Here is a 19404-nt window from a genome sequence, read left to right on the forward strand (position 1 = left end):
TGGTGCGGATGGTTTTAGGAAAGATTTAATAAGACCAAATTAAGTTTTTGTAAATAGTTTATAAGTAATTACTAAAATAAAAGGAAAATGTGTAATGTAATTTAATTGGTAAAAACAACTTTGTATTGAAAACCATGTGAAACTTTAAGCTTCCTTCAGAACAGTATTGTAAATATGAAGCATCTTACATGATTTATTTGTATTTTTACTGACTAAACATTGCCCTCTTCCCCTCAGTTAATGTTTATTTACTGTCATGCTCCTGCGTTTACTGTGTGGAGTAGAGGTTTTATGGTTTCATTGTCAGGTATTACAATAATGATGGTAATAAAAACTGACACTGCTGTCTATTGGGATATAAGAGCTAATGCTCAAAGTAGTAATAGTAAACTGGTAATGAGTATTATGAGAGTTGTTTTGAGTCTACATGAACACATTGTCAGCTCTTGCTCTCTCAGCAGTTGTAGTTTTGCCGTCTGGCCCCTGTGTTTGGTGTTTGTTCCTGTGGGCTGAAGGGATTTTACACCAGGAGCTGCACTGTGGAAACTGAGCCAAGCCAGCCTTCCTCTGTGGCTGATGTTGCCATCCCATCCTACTCTCGGCATTTGTCCAGGAATTTAGGAAATGTCGATCAGCCGGCTCCCCCTCAGAATGCAGCCGGGCCTGTTTTCCCTCTCCAACAGGTGCATGTTTTAGCTTCTGCGCCTTTAAAAAGATAAGATACACACACGCCCCACCTGAGACATTCCCGCTCTCACGTGTTTGACATGCTTCGGTTGCAGCTTCATAAACCACTATATCCCGTTTTTTAAAGTCCTCGAGGAAATGAAAACATCGCCTTGTGCATTTGAAAGGGTGTGTCAGTTTTTCCCATCTATTGTAGTTGTGAATTGGGAGAAGACAAAAAAGTTTGCAGCCTATTGTTGTCTGGCTATAGAAGTCAAACACACACACAAACACACAATAAATTGAATCAAATTGCAGACGAGGCCTGTCAGCGGCCTGCCATTTATGTATTTTAACCATGACAGCTTTTGTCAGCAAAGACCACTAACTATATTCCCCTCTTTCCCCTCCCTTCTGTCTTTCTCTGTTCATTTCTCAGAGGGATCCAGACTACTTGAAGTTATGGCTGGAGATTTTCATCAGCTCCTATGAGCGATGCCTGGATGTGGACTTTGAAAAGCCACCTTCAAGGTAACTTTTGGCAAACTGCCGTCATACTTACTTGAAGAGAACAAACAAATGTTATACACATTTACACATTTATACAGAATCATTGGTCACAGTAAATGCCCTGTTCTTCTTCTGTTTGTTCAAAACTAACCAGAAATATAAAAGAATAAAGAGAATCTGTACAAACAAAATAATATAAACTAGTAGTAGAGCTTTTCATGTACCCCCTCGCAACTACAGAGGTAGCCCCTAGGGTACGAGTAACCTTGGTTGGGAATCACTGCCGTACACCAGCCCAGGGTGGCCTCTGATTTTCTGCTATTTAGTCCCGCCCAATTAGTCTGATTACATTTAACATTGTAACATCAGTGCAGTTTTCTGCATTAGGTCACCCCAAGTAGGATCAGAATAATCTCCTCTTGTATGCGTCATCCACAGTGTGACCACATACCGTGCAGCCTTCCACAGCACAACCCAAAATAGCACGGCCACACCAGATGCTTTTGTGCGGTGCGGCCACATTTCATTGCAGGTGATGCTGTGATTGGTGTCGACATGTGAACATATGATTCAGGTTAATGTGAGAGCCCCTCAGTGCTTGAGCATACACCTGAATGCTGGTATCCATTATTATAAAGCATGCAGACGTAGGTGAGCTTTAGTGGTGAGAAGTGAGACAGCCAACCACATTTTATAACGGTGGGGGCGTCATGTGAACGGTGAAGGAATATGGGTGGTTAAATCCTATTTGTTAAGCTTTTCATCTCTCCCTCTCTCTGTCATTTCCTTTTTTTCCTCTTCCTTTACTCATTTTTTCCCTATCCTCTCCTGTATTTCTCTGACTCCTTCCTTCATTCTCTTCCCACTGCTGTCTCTTTGCCTTTTGTCCTCTGTCTTCTCTCCATTTACATCCCTCCCCTGCTCCTTCCCTTCCTCTGCAGCTGCCACATCTGTCCTGCTTTCCCACTCACACTCATTGCGTTTGTTTGGCCGCACTCTCTCTCTCTTTCTCATATGAGCAGTGCAGCACACATGCTGTTTTTCCTAGGTATTAATGCCTGCATGCATCAGGCACGTGTGTGTGATTGATTGAATGCAGAACAGGGTCTGCTCCTTCAAGCTGCCCTTGTGCATACTGCAGTGACACCTCCATGACAAACCCCCGTGATAAAAGGCTATATTTAAAGCGTCCGTCTGCACTTTACCAATTTTAACATTAACCTCGTAAGCCTGGTATATAATGGAGATTCTTATTCATCCTGCTTCTCTTGGTTGTGATGCTTCTGTGTCTCCAGGCCAGAGGAGGTTCCCCCGGTGTTGACGCTCCTCCCAGACAACATCCTGCAGGTTTTGCGCCACCAGCTGCTGCAGTGCGTCCAGAAAGCCTCTGACGGCCTGGAGCCTGAGCAGCAAAACCTGGCTCTGCTGCTGCTCAAGTTCCTTATCATCATCTGCAGGTCTGGACAGCAAACGTGGAACATAGATTGTGTCTTGCTGTATTGTTGTGTATTAGTCTGATTTGGGGACATTTTGACCTTCATGGGATATCTGGTACTCTGAAGCAAGTCATTGATAAAGCTAATGGTTGACTTGTCCTGTGTGTGTTTCTGTGTGTGTGTGTGTCTGTGTGCATGATTGGGTGTTTCTGAAAGGAACCTGTCCAACGTGGAGGAGATTGGCACTTGCTCTTACATCAATCACATCATCACCATGACAACACTCTATATTCAGCAGGTCTGACTCCTCTTCCCTTTGTTTTTGCTCTGATCTTTCTGTGATCTTTATTTTTGGCACAAAAAGCACAAAATCTATTTGTTAGATAGTTGAATGGTTTACTCATTTTGGAGGAAAATGACATCTGTGCCATTCTGCTATTTGGCAACTGAAAAAGAAATCTATTGAGACACATTGAAATGAAAATGTTAATTACCTAAGTCATATGTTGGATGAACTTTATAGAAATAGTCTGAATGAGACAAAAGCAGGTCTGAAGTGGGTGTGTGTGTGTGTGTGTGTGTGTGTGTGTGGTGTTACAGCTGAAGAGCAAGACCAAAGAGAAGGAGATGGCAGACCAGAGCCAGGCAGAAGAGTTTGTTCGTCATGCGTTGGCTTTCTGCGAGAGCCTCTACGACCCGTATCGCAACTGGAGGCATCGAACCTGCGGGTAACAACCTCCGGCAGCTAGCTTGGCATTACTGTACAATAACATGACAACAATAAGGCTAACATTCAGCAGCAATTGAACATGCTGTTTCCACTTTAGTATGTGTGTTTCTTTTAATAGAAAAGGCTTATTGAACACGGAATGAAAGAAAAATAGACTTTGAAGTTGTGCCATCTAACTAATTATGATCATGATGTCCCCTTTCGTGAATCACAGTGTTTTGGTTTTGTTTATATTGTAAACATCTGATTCTTAGTTTTGTTTTTATTATCTGCATAAACGGACTAAGCTGAAGAAGTAAATTCTCAGTGTTTCAAACAGGCTGGGTTTATGGCCTTGGACTAGTGTTGGTTTAAGCTGACAGACAGCAAGACTACAAAATAAAGTACATTATGAAGTAATGTGAAGTATTGTATGCATGTTGTACCTGAACTGTCATGTTTTTCACCTCAGGGAGCAGCTGGGTACAGTAGAGAGGAGCAGACAGAAGTACAAGGCAGCTCCGCTCACTGTTGAGTTTGTTCCTTTCTTTTACCGTAAGTCTGTTCAACTTTCAACATCATGTTGGCATGTAGCAACATTACAGTGCTTCCTCTGTATGGTCCATACTTTGCATCTCTTGCTTCAATAACCTCATTGGGCGTGGATGAGGAAGCAATAAAAAAGCCAGCTTGTAATCACAGAACAGATATTCTCCTCTCCTTTCCTCTTCTCTACCATCTTTTTTTCTAAGAGCTCCCATGCCGTCACTCTCTCTCTCCCGCTGCCTGCTCTTCTTTGCTCTGTGGGTCCAGTTGAATCCACTCTTTGTGTTCATGTTCTGTTTGCCAGGCGCTGAGATGAGCCGATAGTGAATGGTGTCTGTCAAGCCACTTCAGCTACGCTGGCGGCCATTTTAAACAAATACTCCCTTCTGTCCTGTGTCCTGTGTGTGTCTGCGGTGGTTTGGCACTAAAAGATAATACCCAAGGCCCAACTTGACAGACTCTGTGTGTGTGTGTGTAGGAAGACTTTTGGTAAAGGCTAATTTTTCAACTTATTAAGCTCATTTATATATGTAGCTTGATTGGGTGATACTGTGATCCAGCGATTGTAAAATATGATATAATTGTAGCAGTATTAGGATAAAGGAAACAGACATCACAGAGCCAAGAAGTCACACTTCTTCTCCACAATCGGATGTGTTGACAGACGAGTTAATGGATGACTGGGACCACCATGACCCAGAGGTTACTGGCAGTGCTGCCACATGCCTGTGTGTGCTATCTTATGTGGTTTTTCAGATTTCATTTAGCTTTCATGCGTGAGTGTGTGCGTATGTATGAAAGGGTTAGAAAAGATAGAGGTGTGTCTGTTTTAAGGCAAAAATACCGGAACTTAAACAGTTTGCTGTCAGATATAGTTTCGTTATGTGGTTGCGTTGTATTTGCATAACAGACATCACGCCGACTGATCAAACTTATGCTGTGTGTGTGTGTGTGTGTGTGTGTGTGTGTGTGTGTGTGTGTGTGTGTGTGTGTGTGTGTGTGTGTGTGTGTGTGTGTGTGTGTGTGTGTGTGTGTGTGTGTGTGTGTGTGTGTGTGTGTGTGTCCCCTTGTTCCAGAGTGCTTCCAGGAGAGTGAGCACCTTAAGGAGAGTCTGAAATGCTGCCTGCTGCACTTGTTTGGAGCCATAGTAGCTGGTGATCAGGTAAACCTCTGGATGGCCTGGAGGTCACAGGCTTAACAGATGTGTCCTTATCATGTATGTGTTGTGCGAGTGTTTCAAGATTGAACCACATACATTCAGTCAAACAAAAACTGCTCACCTCACACTTTCTTGGGACATTAGACAGTCTAGTATTTATTAAGCAAATGTTGTGGTGCCTTTTGTGTTTTGTATTGCACAACGTCTTTCTTTCTTTTTTTTTTCTTTGTTTGTTCGTTTCCACCATTAAACCTTCATGATAAAAGACATATAGCATCAGTGGATATGTGCATGTGAAGTTCTTTCTAGGGCCAACAGTGTCACACAGTCTGCAATTCAGACTGTGACTACAACACATATCCACATACAACCCAGCACTCTTCTGGAGGGCTTGTTACTGACTCCTGTTTATATATAACACGTAGTCTTGAAAATGTCAGATATAGTGAATAATGCCCATCGCAGTTCAATCCAAGGTGACATCTTCAAGTGTTTTGTTTTGTCTGAAAAAAGTTGGAAGATGTTTACATGATGTTACATTACAACATTAGTTATATTGGCAGTATATAATGTTATATAATGTTATATGTTTATCGTGAGGACAGGACAGTGGGTCTTCTGTTCTCCATATCTTGATTTAAACCCCTTTGACTAACCCCTATACCTTTCTCTCTATCTCTTCAACCTCACTCTTTTCCCTTCTCTCCATCCCTCTCTGGCAGAGGAACGCTCTGTTTGCCATCTCTCCAGCCACCATGGAGGTGTTGATGCGGGTGCTGGCCGACTGCTCCATGGGTAGCTGCTCTTCAGATGAGGGCGAGGACTGGGACAGCGAGGCCCCCGACCGTAAGGCGCTGCTGACTCTGGGCTGCCTGCGGGAGGTGGTGCAGCGCCTCCTGGCCTCAAGCTCTGACCAGCGGCAAGTGGAGATCGCCTCCGTGCTGGAAAACTACTTCAAGCTGCTCAACTCGGACCCGGCGGCTGTCGTTGCTGCCCGACAGCAGCAGCAGGCCAAGGGTCGAGTGCCGACACTAGGCCGACACTGGGAGAGCCGATTTGTGGCGCTGCAAGTACACATGCTAGGTGCTTAATTGACAATAATGGCATTAACAATATGTTATTGATTATATTACTTTGAGCTCTTCTGTTTTGTTGAATTATGATTTGCATACAGGGAGGCCAAGCTAATATGACTTATACCACCTTTTTAATGTCTGTCTTTGTTCTCTTTCTCTCCCCATCTTCATCTCTCTTTGTTTCTGTGTCTTTTGTCTGGCTGTCTCTGTCTGTCTCTCCGGCCATCTCTTAGACACTATCAGGGACATGTTCCTGTGTTCCGACAGGCCAGTTCTACAAGCAATCTTCCTCAATAGTAACTGTTTCGAGCATCTGACACGACTCCTGCAAAACAGCAAGGTAAAAGTGCAAGTCTTTCTGTCTAAATATAACTTGAAGACACAACTTGGTTACAGTGTGAGTGTGAGTGGCTGCATCTGGTGTTTGATTGTTTATGAGTTTATGTTTGTAGCTCAGAACTGGGCCAAATTGAACAATATTCCTAATATATTAGTTACTCTTGAACATATCTTGTATCTGATACTACAAGCTAAAGTAGTATCAGTCCTATTCTTATATCAATTAGTTTTTATACTTTGACACAAGGACTAACAGTTGTACAGTACAACTTGCTGCTTTTTGCAGTTGCATTTTGTTCTGTCTATGAAGGAGAACAGTAACGATGATGAAAACCAGCTTTGATAAAAGGTTGTTTTAGTTTGGATAAATTCCTGAAGTTGAAAAAGTACTCAGATGCTTTGCTTAACTTAAAGAAAATTTAAAGTTATCATCAGCTGTATACACTTAAAGTATCAAAAGTTAAAGTACTCAGTTTGCAGAACAGCCCTTTTTTAGAATGTTATTTATTTTATTATTATTATTAGTGATGCATGTAAGCAGTATTTTACTGTTGTTCCTGGTCGGGGTGGGGCTAATTCAATTCACCCAACTTATCTGTAACAATGCGTCATATTTTATTTGGTAATAATATGTTTTGTTTGCACAATCTAACCCGTATCTAATCTTTATATTTATATTTTTTTTTTTTATAAAGAAGCTTGTATATACTCAAGTAAAGCAGCAGCACCTCAAAATTGTGCTTGAGTAAATGTATTTTCCAATATTGAAACTCTCTAAGATCATTTTACGTAAATGTTTCTATAATTAGTTCAGTTTTGGATTGATTATTTTCCTCTCTGGCAAATGACCTTCTGTTGTTGTGATGGTGTATTCACAAAGGATCTAACCACTAGGAGTCATCCTGAATGGCACTAAAAGTTTCTCTTAAGAGCATTTTACAAAGCTGCAGAGAGCCACTTTTAGTAAGGAACAAAGAGAACTCGTAAGCTAAGAGAAGGGACAGGGTCAACCCTGTTGCGATGGATTTTCTTTGAATGAATTACTGAGTATGTCTGCAGTGATAGTTTGACAGGTGTCCAGTCTTTGTCAGGGATTTAGTATTAAATTAGATAGATCAGGTCTTTTTTAACTCAGAAAATGCTTTTCAGAAAAGTTTATTATTGTCATATTGTTCCTAAATATTGGCGCGATAAGACACATTGACTTTGAGCAGGTCTTAGTGACTTAGAAGTAACTTCTCAAACATAGGAGCTAAAATGCTTTGTGAATGACCAAAAATGTGTGTTCTAAAGTTTGGACTGACACACCCTCTTATTTTCAGGAGTTTTTCTAGCTTTTGAATGTTTTGTGAATATAGCCCCAGGTGTTTAACATGTAATTTGGTTTAGCCTGTATGTCCTGTTTTAGTTAAAGTTTCAGCGTGAGAAAAAGCATTTTGCCCACCTTGCATGTTTACCTCCCCACAGCAAGGCTGGATCACCAACACGCCTCCGCAAAGTGACTCCTGCTGAGGGTCATGGCTTTTAACCTCTCACCCTCTCCTCCACTTACAACATCTTTCCTCCCCCTGCACCACCCTCTTACTCTCCCTTGTCTCCATTTTCTCTCTCTATCGACCTCCCCACATGCCATGTTGACATGTTGCCTGTTGTGTGTGTCAGCTGGTTAATGCTAGGTGCACGGCGGCAGACAAGGACCAGAAAGATATAACCAACAACAGGTTACTGACAGGAGAGAGGGACACTCAGGTACCACCGAGAAAGCCCCCACCTCAACTCACCCAACCCCCCCCTCACAACATCCATCTACCTGCCCCTTGCCCTCACCTGCTGCCAAGTCCCAAGACCTCACCAGAGCCACTCCGCAGCAAGACACTTACACTGCTTTGTCTCGGATAATTATTTGTAATTGGATCATGTCTCAACAGAAAACCCACTGAGTCGTTGGGCTGTCAGACTGCTGGCAGGCAACACACTATTAGTTGTGTGTGTCTTATTTATTTAACTGTTACACCACCATGTTTGTGGTGTTTTTAAATTCATACATTATTTCCTGTTCACCTTTTTAAATGAAGTTGTGTTCAAGTTACTGTAGGTCTAGTAAGTACTTTACAAACTCTATTTTCTTTTTCACTTTCTTGCTGAGAGTTGGAGGAAAAGATTGATACCATTCTCATAGCTGTCTGTTAAATATAAAGCAACAGCCAGTTAGCTCAGCTTAGCACAAGGACTGGAAACAGAGGGAAATGGCTAGCCTGGCTCCGTCCAAAGGTAGCAAAAGCACCATATCATGGCTTGGACTTTTTGACTTCAGGAAGTCACTGAGCCCAGCCAAGAAATAGTCCAGCACATACACACACTACTGTAAAACACTTGGTAGGTGTATTTTACACACTTCCAGCCTCCATGCTTAGCCAAGCTAACTGGCTGCTTGCTGTAGCTGTTTGATCCCTCAAACAGGTTATAGGAAGGCAGAAAGTAGCTTGTAAAGCATCCGTTATAAGTATGACATGAAGGATTCTCAAGCGTATACCTGACTTTTTGAAAAACTGAAAAAATGTGGCCTTTTAAAACTTTTGTTTTCCTGAAAGCTCTATGACAGGAAGCTGTCACTTACAGTACCTGTGTGATAAGTCTGAGGCCCGTCTTTTGAATGGTGTAGTGTCAGCTATCAGTCAGAGCTCTCTCATTGAATCATCTCATGTGCACAGAAAGGTCACTTGTTCCCCTCAGAGTATACCAGCTTTCATTCTGCTCTTTGTACTTCTTCTACTCACAGAGCCACCTTTTATACGGTATAATCCCTCCACTGATCTGGATAATGTGAATACAGGTGGACGAACCAACATGAAGACACACACACACACACACACACACACACCCACCCACCAGTGTGCCTTTGTTGTTGTGCAGCTGTAACCCGATGCACTGGCAGATGCTGCAGCCTGCTTGGCAGGTTTTTAAACATTGAGCTTTTGTTGTTTCTGAGGTCACCTGCAAAACTGCAGCTTAGTAGGTTAAAGCAGCATTTAGTTAATTAACAACAGAGATATGTAAAAGTGATGCAGATGTAATTTAAAAAACAAAAACTGAAATTCCAAAACCAGAAGTGACCCAAAGTGCTAAATGTCTTGCTGTGGAGTGACCCCTTTGCCTCTATCACAGCTATGTCATTTCATTTATTTTATTACCATTTTCCTCACGCCCCCTCCCTCCCTCCCCTCCACATTGTCCTGGTTTTCTGCGGTACATGCTATGGGTTCCACAGGAATGCTATCACATTGGTCTGGTGTGTGTTCTCACAGAGTTCAGTGGTTTGAGGTGATCTGGACTCAGTGACAATGATCTTAAGTGTTTAATTCTCACCACAGTCCCTCTCCAGCTAGTCCAAGACTCTCTGTAGGATCAACCGGTCTACAGCTGCATGTTTATTCTAACGGGTTCAGTGACCCGGAACATGTTTGACATGAGCAGGACAGAGCTGGATGGAGATGTGTTTGTTTATTTTTCATGGTTTGGTTTGTGTTTTATGGGTTGCATGCTTTTTGTGAATATGAGGAAAAAGAGTGAGGTTCTTCTTTGTGGCTGTCTGTGTGTGGAGGTGGGTGTTTTTGTTTTTCTTTCTTTTCTTTTTTAGTTTTTTACCGAGCCCTGAGAGCTTCCTGCTCCAGTCCAATCATTTTAAAATAATTGTTTTCTACCTGGAGCAGAAAGACAACACTATCCTTATCTGCACTGTAACATCTGCAGTACAAGCTTTGATGCCAGCTCGTACTGCAGTGTCAAACTACCATCATGATGATTTTACTCACGTTTTCACCCACACTAATTGAATCAAACTCCAAGGCATCTACTTAAGTCTCCCTTTTATTCCTCCAAGTGTGATGCATGTCGTATTCACTGTAATTTGATTTCATTTGATCATCCTCATTTCAGCATTACAAACCTTATATATGAGTGTGGCTTTATGCATGCTTGTCACTTTATTAAAGTGCTATAGCATTCATCTGGAATAAGAGGAGATTTGACTTGTGTCCAATCATCTTTTACAAACTTAAAAGAACAAGTGATTGGCTGTGGTGAGTGACTGGCAAGTCTGATTTTCCTGCAGGTGTTTCAAGGGCGACTAGACTCCCTCGCTGTAGCAACCATTAAAGCCCTGACAACAGTGATGCACAAATCACCAGCTGCAAAGGTAACAGGAACACATGCATTTCATTACATGCAATATCTATAGTCCCGATTTACTTTGGCTGAATTCTAAAGCTGTATAATTTCAGTGTTATATTTTTATAACATAGTTGCAAAGTGCTTAAATAAAATAGAGAAAAAGTATAATTATACAACAAAGAGTAAAACCAGACAAATCAGATACAATGAAAATATTTGCAGACAAAATATGAAACCATACAAGTCAGTTTAAAAGCCAGTTTGTCTTTAGCTGATAAGGTCTGGGGCACTCGCTCTTCAGGTGAGCTATTGGGCCGCCCCAGCCTGCACAATATCGACGTATCAGGTCAAAGCTACCAAGTTCCACAGAAACCAGACAGGCCTGAAACCATTCAAGAACAAAGCCGCTCATTCCAACGTGATTATTGAGTTACTGAGGTAAAGAAGAAAATGTAGTTCGAGAAGTTTCCAAAACTAATTTGAATTCCATCAATCAAATGAGAGACTCTGGGAAGGACATTGAAGTGGCCATGTAATTGTATTTTCATAATTTTTTTTCCACCACCCCTGCAGGAGGTGTTCAAGGAGAGGATTGGTTACAATCATCTGTATGAAGTGCTCACTTCACTCGGCCAGCCGTCACGGCACCTTCTCAAAGAGCTGATGAACATGGTGAGAGAAAGATGGTGCTTGGTGTTGATTGTTCATCTAGTCAGCCCTCCTGTATTATGTTTGTTGGTCTGCTTGAATGATGTCCTGCGAACATTCTTTGTTGCCTGATTAAATAAACAACTCTGGAATCCACTGCGTCTCTGTATCTATCTGTATATTGTGTGTAGGCGGTGGAGGGCGAGCACACCTCAGTGGGACTCCTGGGCATCAGTAACGTGGAGCCCTTGCTGCTGCTGGTCCAGTGGCTCCCAGAGCTGGACTCATCAGAGCGGCAGCTTTTTACTGCCGACTGGCTCCGCCGCCTCAGCTGCCTCAACCGCCAGACCCGCGCCACCTGCGTAAACGCCGCCATGGTCATGCGAGCGCTGGCCGCCCTGGAGTGTCACGAAAGGCTGCACCGAGCTTGCGCCGAGAGTCTTTTGGGGCTGGTGGGTTCACTGGGCTCCCAGTCGTTAGGCGCCAGGGAACTCCTGGGACTCGTGCGCCTCCTCAGGCCTCCAGAGTCCACTCAAGCACACCCTTACGTAGGTCCTGCCCTGAGAGCCCTCCTGGCTATGGTACGGAAGCAGGGCCTGGAAAGTGCCATGCAGTACTTTGACCTGTCACCCAGCATGGCCGGCATTGTAGTCCCAACAGTGCAGCGCTGGCCAGGCTCTGCCTTCAGCTTTGTCGCCTGGTTGTCACTAGATCAGGACCAGTTAGGCCCACTCAGCAAGGACAAGAGGAAGCAGCTCTACAGGTGAGAGGACAGGAGAAAAGAAAACGTGAAAGTAGATAAACGAGAAAGCATTATTAGAAGATATATTCACTATTTTTATATATATATATATATATATATATATATATATATATATATATATATATATATATATATATATTCCCACACTTCTCCCTCTTGCACTGCCAGAATTGATCAGAGCAGAAGGTTCTGTATGTCAACTGTTTTCTTATATTTGTACCTGCTCCTGTACAGCTTTTTCACCCCGGGGGGGATGGGGTTTGAGGCCTTCATTAGCTCAGCGGGTGTGCTAGTGGTTGCTGTATGCACGAAGAAGGAGTACGTCACTGTCATGCTGCCCGACTACTGCTTCTGTGACTCTCTCTGGGTGAGTCAGACTTAATAACATCTGTTGAAGTGCCACTGAAATATGGAATGTAGACAGAATAAAAACACCAACGCAGCACAGTGGGGCTAAAATTCTGAACATCCTACAGTCTGGCAACACTCACATCACCCTGCATTTAGAAGATTAACACCTTTCAGCCTAATGTCTTGTAGACTGATTAAAGAGAGCAAGGATTAAAGGGACTAAACTCTGTCTGAATTTCTGTTTACAGCACAGCATCGGTGTGGTGCATGTACCAGGAAAGAGGCCATTCGGACAGAGTCTCGTGTACATTTATGTGGATGGGCAGCAGAAACTGTCTGCCCCCCTCAAGTACCCCATCATGACAGAGGTGAGACCTGCACTCACTTGGTTAATAATGGAAATTCACTAGCTTCTCTGCAACTTGGTCAAACAGCTAGATTTATCTGCCAGTGCTTCCACACACTGCCTGCAAGTGTACCCGAGTATCTGAATTTAATCATAAAGACTTGAATCAGTAACCTGCAGTTTTTTGTTTCTAATGTATTAATGTTTATAGGAAGAGAATACTCACTCCCCTGTCTTATTCTGTTCTCAACCCACAGCCATTCACCTCCTGTTGCATCGGCTCAGCAGGCCACCGGACCACCACTCCCCCGCCCTCCCAGATCCCAGACCCTCCGTTCTCCTCCGCCACAACACCCACCACTCGCTCCTCGCTGGGCGGCATCCTGTCGCCGCAAACCTGGGGTGGGCTGCTGGGGGGGAAGTCTGAGTCTGTGACTAAGCTCATCTCTGCAGGGACCCAGGACAGCGAGTGGGGAAGCCCTACCTCGTTGCAGGGCCAGCTGGGAAGCGTCATGGTCTTCCATGAACCCCTACAGCCTAACCACATGAAAGCCATCTGTAGTGCTGGTAAGAAGGGGGAGCCGGTGTGAGAGGAGGAAGAAGAGGAGAAGAGTATGCATCATAAATTTAGTAAAAAGTGTTTTTTTTTGTCTTTTCTTTCTCTCTCTTAAATTCTTTTTCTGTCTTCTATGTAGGTCCAAACTGCATCTCTCCATTCAAAACCCAGGAATCAGAACTCGGCGACCTTTCAGCCAAATTGCTGCTGCACTACTCCCCCAAGGTGATTGGGTGGTTTCAGCTGTCCCTTCTTAAAGTTTTAAAGTTTTATCAGCCACATACAGTGAGGAGTGCAGTGGATGTGATTCACAGGGTCGTATCAGTTCATTCAAGACAGTTATACGTTTTTACTTTTGTAGGAATGAGGAATTCTGCTTTGTCAAGCGTATTTATTTTCATTTCCTTTTAATGAGTGCAAAATAAAATTATATTTTCAACAATTGTATTAATTATTTGGAGGAAATCTGCTAACTGTTAACTAAACATGATCCTTTTGTCAACAGGCTTGTAGGAATCCCATCTGTCTCGATCTGTCTCCAAACATGCTGCACGGCCGCCTGACTGGGAATAAAGTTGTCAACTGGGATATCAAGGTGGGAGGAAAATCCGACTCATGCTGTCGTCTAATTGTTCTTCGCTCAGAGGAATGTTGCACGGATGTACTGTATATATCTTTGAATATGTGTTGCGTGTGTGGCAGGATATGATCAACTGTGTTGGCGGCCTGCCAGTGCTCTTCCCTATACTGGAGCAGTTGTCTCTGGTGACCCCTGATCAACAGGCCAGTGATCCCGCAGCCGGGTCAGACTTCATCACCCCTGATGTGACCACGCCAGCCGACGGAGATTGGGTCATTCTCCCATCTAACAGGGCTTCAGGTCTGTTCTACCACAACCTGCAATAACATATTTCTTTTATACCTCCTCGTTTCTCTTTACTCTCAATTTAATCGTGGAACTGGGGCACAATTTTTGTTTCAGAGGCACGCCTGGAGAAAAACCTGGTAGCCACCTTCCTGTTGGTGCTGAAGCATTTCCTGCAGAGACACCCAATCAACCAGGAGAATCTGCTGCACTCGCATGGTGTCGGTACACTGGGAGCCCTCCTGCAGAAGGTCTGTGTTTAATCTTAATTCTGCACATGGTTAACATTACTGGGGTGTCAGGATGTAATTTCAGGCACTGTACACAGAACGAGACTCTGGGTGCTCCTCAAATTCTGTGAAAGAGATCTGCTTCATGTCTACTTCACTCACACAAATCATCAATGTCTTGCCCAAATTAGTAAAAGTTTTAGGACTATTATAAACAAATGTGTTGGCTTGTTAATACCGCCACTTTCCTTTGTTCAAATATGTCAGAGGAGAACAGTTTGCTGTGTAAAAGTTGTTAAAAATATGAAGTTTCTCTTGTGAAAAGGCCAGTTAATCAGTCAATAAACTGGTGAAATGTTTATAATTTATATTTGAAGACCACAAGGGACAGTTTACAGCGGAAACATAAACCCCATCCCTCTCTGCAGCTTGTGACCCTATTACAATGCAAGTTGCCTAATTATCAGGGGTCCCCTGATAATACTTAACCAGCATGAGTCACACTAATTATTTTCAGTACTGCTTTAGTTTTTTGTGGATATAAAGTTACTTCCTCCTTCAGATGAGTAGCCTCCATCTTCCTGCAGTCATACAAAACGAAGAGTTATCTCGAATGATGTTTTAAAAGCATTTGCTGGTTACTTTCTTCCAGTGGTGTGCATTTCACACAGTGTATTAATTACAGAAGATCTCCACATAAGCCTCTTGTTTTTCTCCATATTCAAACTGGATTAGTTGGTTTCTGTAGAGGAGGAATTAAGAATCTCTGTTGACTGACTATTTTTGAAGCCTACAAACAGCCACTTGTAGCTTTTATTACATCACATGGTATGCATTCAAAAATTAATTCACTTCAGATAGCTTTTGTCCCTTTCTGAAGGTCGGTCTCTGTTTCTTCTGTGTTTTCATCTCCTTCGTGTCTTTCTGTTTCTTCCTCCTTCCTTTGTCTTGTGTGAGTGCCTCAGTATTTTTGTGATTTTATCGAAGCTGGAAATGCCACTGAATCATGGGAAAATAAAAGCCTCCACAGAGACCGAGATAAAGGAAAAAGCCTTAGATATGGTAATAGTTCCTCTAGGCAAAGTAACCACACCCTGTAAATGGAAAAAAGCAAATAAACCATTAATGTGTTTCTCCATCCCAACATATTCCTTATCTGTTTAGCTGAGGCGAGTTATGGGTGTAAGGCATGATGTATACTTGTTTGCCAACAGGCTTATCATTGTTTATGAAACTACTATAAGTACCTGTTTATGTTTCTTCTTAAAATGCCCCTTTTGAGATTACATGTATTTTTCTGTGATCTTCCCCTTTCTCTCTTTGTAATTTTACATGTGTGGCAGTAAATACGCATAAAATTGTACGGAGAATAGTGAAATTCAAGCTATTGTTTTTGTATGTGTTTAGCTGCCAGCAGGTCACGTGGACGTCAGCGTGTTGGTTGCTATGCAGCTTCTGATAGAGCAGGTGACATATGAGAAGAACCAGGCTCTGCTGCAGCAGCTTCATACACATCTACTGTTCAACTTCAACATCTGGAACAAAGGAGACTTCCCTCTACGCATAGGTTAGATCTATATGTATGCATGTAATGTGTTCGTGTGTGAGAAGGAGCATGTGCAGGCATACTTGGGGTGAAATCAGGTAAAACTTTAAGAAGAGAAAGGTAATTGCATTAATAAAGAGGATACAGTTGTGCAAAATACAGTAGTCATCACAAAGGGTGTTCGACAATTCGTACAGAACAACATGTAAAGTATAATAGGAATGTAACTTCCCAGAAACCCTGCTGGTTGCCTGGCAACGCTTGTTCCAGCACCTAACCTCTCGTAAAACCACAACTTCCAATTTTTACACGTCAGTTTTTGTTTTATACATTATATATGTAATATAGCGTGTTAATTAGTAAGCCTGAGAGGTGATAGTAGTCAGATTAGATTTTAAGTTTGGACAGGCTAGCTGTTTATGCTAAGCTAGTCTAACCGGCTGCGGGCTCCAGCTTCATTTTTAACAGACACATAAAAGAGTGGTATCGATCTTCTCGTCTAACTCTCAGCAAGTAAAAGCGAATTAGTGCATTTCCCAAAATGTCGAACTTTTTCCATTTTAGAGTTTCCAGTTTAGAGTAGATTTGTGAAGGTTAAATGTTAATAAAAGTACAGTGTGAGTGATGCAGTCCATTAACTAATCTATTAATCTATTTATTCTGCATTTTCCCTGAATTTTCTATGTACAGTATGTAAGTCTTTTTATACATCCTTACGTCTTTTGTGTGTCCCTGATTGAGACTGTTGTTGTCTTCCAATGAAGGTCATATCCAGTACATGTCCACGGTCATCAAAGATAACAGGAAGCAGTTCAGAAAAAAATATGGAGTTCAGTTCCTTTTGGACACGATACGTCTTTATTATGGGTGAGATCCCGTTTCCCAAAGTTCATACCCCGTCAAATACATCAAGTCTCTTTTTCCCAAAACATCATTGTCGCCTGCTCTGTGCTACAGGAAGAACAGCAATAAAGAGAGCGACCTGAGTGAGGATGATATTCGTACCATCCGGGCGTCTCTCTGCGGCCTCATCAAGTACTACATGAGCAAGGGCATGTCACAGGAGGAGATGCACAGCATTCTGGGATACATCTCTGCCATTGGAGATGAGGAGCAGGTGAGGGGGTCGGGTCAGATGTTATGGTATCACTTAAAAGATCTTAAAATAAATCAGTTTGAGAGTTAAAATAAATAAATATAAGATGCATAACAGCAGCAGAAAGGAAATGGTGACTTTAAATCTTCCAATAAATCTTAAGTGATTATCATATGCATCGTGATAGTACTTATGCTGTTGTACTAAATCATACAGAAGCCTAATGAGGTTGTCCTCAGCACAGACAAGAATACTCCCTACTAAGTTATTATTAGTGCATGCTTGCCGGATGACCCATATATTGTGAAACGGGTTAATGCCAGCCAGTCCTGCTGTTTGAGGAGTTTATTGTAAAATAATATGACCTTTCGCTGCCGGATTTTCCCTCTGAGACTTAGTGCAGTGATGCCTGAACAGGAAGCTATCAGCTTGTTTCCCGCCTGGCAGCTGCTTTGCCAGCGTCTCTCTCTCTCTCTCTCTCTCTCTCTCTCTCTCTCTCTCTCTCTCTCTCTCTCTCTCTCTCTCTCTCTCTCTCTCTCTCTCTCTCTCTGTTATTTTTAAACGTTTTCCTCTCTGTAAGCAATATCCATCAGTGGCTGTTTGCTGAAACAAACCACTTAATTTCTCAACTGTTTTCCTCTAAGCTCCCAACACTCGCTAGTTCTCACAGGACTTGGTATATGTCACCTATTTTGTGAAATCAGTTTCCTCCTCTTGTCACACCTCCACCACTTCTCTCCCCTTTTTTTTTGTCCCGTCTTGTTTTTCATTTAGTCTGTCACTTTGAATATCCTCTTACGCTGCAGTACTATATGTGGAAGCTTACATCACCCTTTATGAACATATGGTCAATATAATCGCATGAGCCTCCTCCACTGCTCGGCATCTGCCATTTCTCTGATACTATTTACCCATTCATTAAACCAGAGTGTTCAAATGCTGCAACTACGTCAAATTCACTTTATTAAAAGACAATCTTTAGTTAAACTTAACATGCGTTGTGCAGATGTAGATCTTGCGATACAAATACTTATTTTTACAACAGATTAAATATCAGCTCTCATTTCTTACATTTTAAACTAGCCCAATTTCTATGCTTAAGAGTGATATGACCTGCACAATAAGCTGTTTTACTGTCTTTTAGTGATATAATTTTCTCTCAAAATAATGTAGAAATCTGATTAAACAAGCAACCTTGACTATGTAAAAGTAAGTGTAGTTGTGGTTGTCTGCGTTGCAGTTGTGTGGGCTGCTGGAGTTGTTACTCAGCCTTCTTCAAAGCAGTCTGGCCAGAGACCAGCTCTTCCTGCTCCTCTTTGAGCCCGGGGCGGCCGACTCCTGCTACGCTCTCCTGCTCAACAACAAGCATTCGGATCGACTCCGAGAACTCGTCTTCAAGGTGGGTTACAGCCACACCTGGGAGGTGTCTTACAGAAAAGTCAGGGAGTTTGATTAAACTCTCACATTAGTACATTTAGATCAACTATCATATAAATATAGCAAGAAATAAGCAAAAATGAGAATCAAAATGTTCTCTTCTCTCTCCTACTGCACAGTTATTTGAGCGCATGTTGCGCTGCGACCGCGTCTATGAGAAGAATAAACAGCGTTTGCGGCTGAGGGAGGCAGGCTATGCCGGCCTTTCGCTGCTCTTCTCCGAACTTCACATCACTCCCACCCTGATCCGCTGTCTCCTCAACCAGGTCCTCCACACAGGTCAGCTTTTCTTATTTAAATTACTTAAGTGTGTTTGACACTGCTTAGTAGCTGCAGTCATTAAGTGTAGTGTCACTGGTCAGTCTGGCTATTTCCCAGTTAGCTCTCCTGTTGTAAATCTTAAATTCAATTCATTCAGCCGAAGTTGAAGCTTTTAGTCAATTGGTCAGTGAACAGGGTTGTTTTTTTTATATAAATATATATCCTACAACTTCATTTTCTGCTGCCCATTAAGGCCCGTACCATTACGTGTTCTTTGAATCAATGGAATCAATTTGATGGGTCCTCACGGAGCGCTAAGCCAGTATACATTATTTATTTTAGGAGCAGTGTGGATTTACCTTAACTCAACTCCAGTAATATACATAACACACTAGGCTGAAAAAAATGTCTGACCAATAAAAAGATCAGTGGAGCTCAGTTGGAAGCAGGGAACAGTATTGTTCCCCATCTGTAATTAGGAAAGAAAACGTACAATAGCATTAATGCATTGAAGCACCAAATGTGTAAGAGTGTGTGTCTAAAATCCACAGATCACGTGGTGAACTACAAGGACCTGATGTCTCTGGTCCAGCTCACTCACCGGGCCGGACCGAGCGTACGCCTCATCGTCTGCAAGAGGGTGAGGAAACGCCTGCAGACACTATTAATTATATATATTGAATAACAGCAGACA

General features: G+C 42.5%; 1 protein-coding gene across 4 annotated transcripts in view; it reads left to right on the forward strand.

Annotated features, from left to right (window-relative positions):
- nbeal1 (neurobeachin-like 1) overlaps positions 1-19404 on the forward strand; it is a 43694-nt gene that overhangs the window by 9083 nt on the left and 15207 nt on the right. For 3 of the 4 annotated variants that reach the window (XM_051427344.1, XM_051427345.1, XM_051427346.1), the window contains 25 exons: positions 1106-1197; positions 2472-2633; positions 2829-2910; positions 3213-3340; positions 3794-3876; positions 4944-5029; positions 5749-6109; positions 6336-6442; positions 8104-8190; positions 10553-10636; positions 11185-11283; positions 11451-12022; positions 12257-12389; positions 12622-12741; positions 12977-13286; positions 13415-13500; positions 13781-13870; positions 13978-14155; positions 14258-14391; positions 15778-15937; positions 16681-16783; positions 16874-17033; positions 18253-18411; positions 18569-18728; positions 19262-19350. In XM_051427344.1, the coding sequence (XP_051283304.1) occupies positions 1106-1197; positions 2472-2633; positions 2829-2910; positions 3213-3340; positions 3794-3876; positions 4944-5029; positions 5749-6109; positions 6336-6442; positions 8104-8190; positions 10553-10636; positions 11185-11283; positions 11451-12022; positions 12257-12389; positions 12622-12741; positions 12977-13286; positions 13415-13500; positions 13781-13870; positions 13978-14155; positions 14258-14391; positions 15778-15937; positions 16681-16783; positions 16874-17033; positions 18253-18411; positions 18569-18728; positions 19262-19350 (3825 nt within the window). The remainder of the gene's footprint in view (positions 1-1105; positions 1198-2471; positions 2634-2828; positions 2911-3212; positions 3341-3793; positions 3877-4943; positions 5030-5748; positions 6110-6335; positions 6443-8103; positions 8191-10552; positions 10637-11184; positions 11284-11450; positions 12023-12256; positions 12390-12621; positions 12742-12976; positions 13287-13414; positions 13501-13780; positions 13871-13977; positions 14156-14257; positions 14392-15777; positions 15938-16680; positions 16784-16873; positions 17034-18252; positions 18412-18568; positions 18729-19261; positions 19351-19404) is intronic. The other variant, XM_051427347.1, reaches the window with a different exon arrangement.

The sequence above is a fragment of the Dicentrarchus labrax genome, unplaced genomic scaffold (genome assembly GCF_905237075.1).
Source record: "Dicentrarchus labrax unplaced genomic scaffold, dlabrax2021, whole genome shotgun sequence".
Taxonomy (NCBI): Eukaryota; Metazoa; Chordata; class Actinopteri; family Moronidae; genus Dicentrarchus; species Dicentrarchus labrax.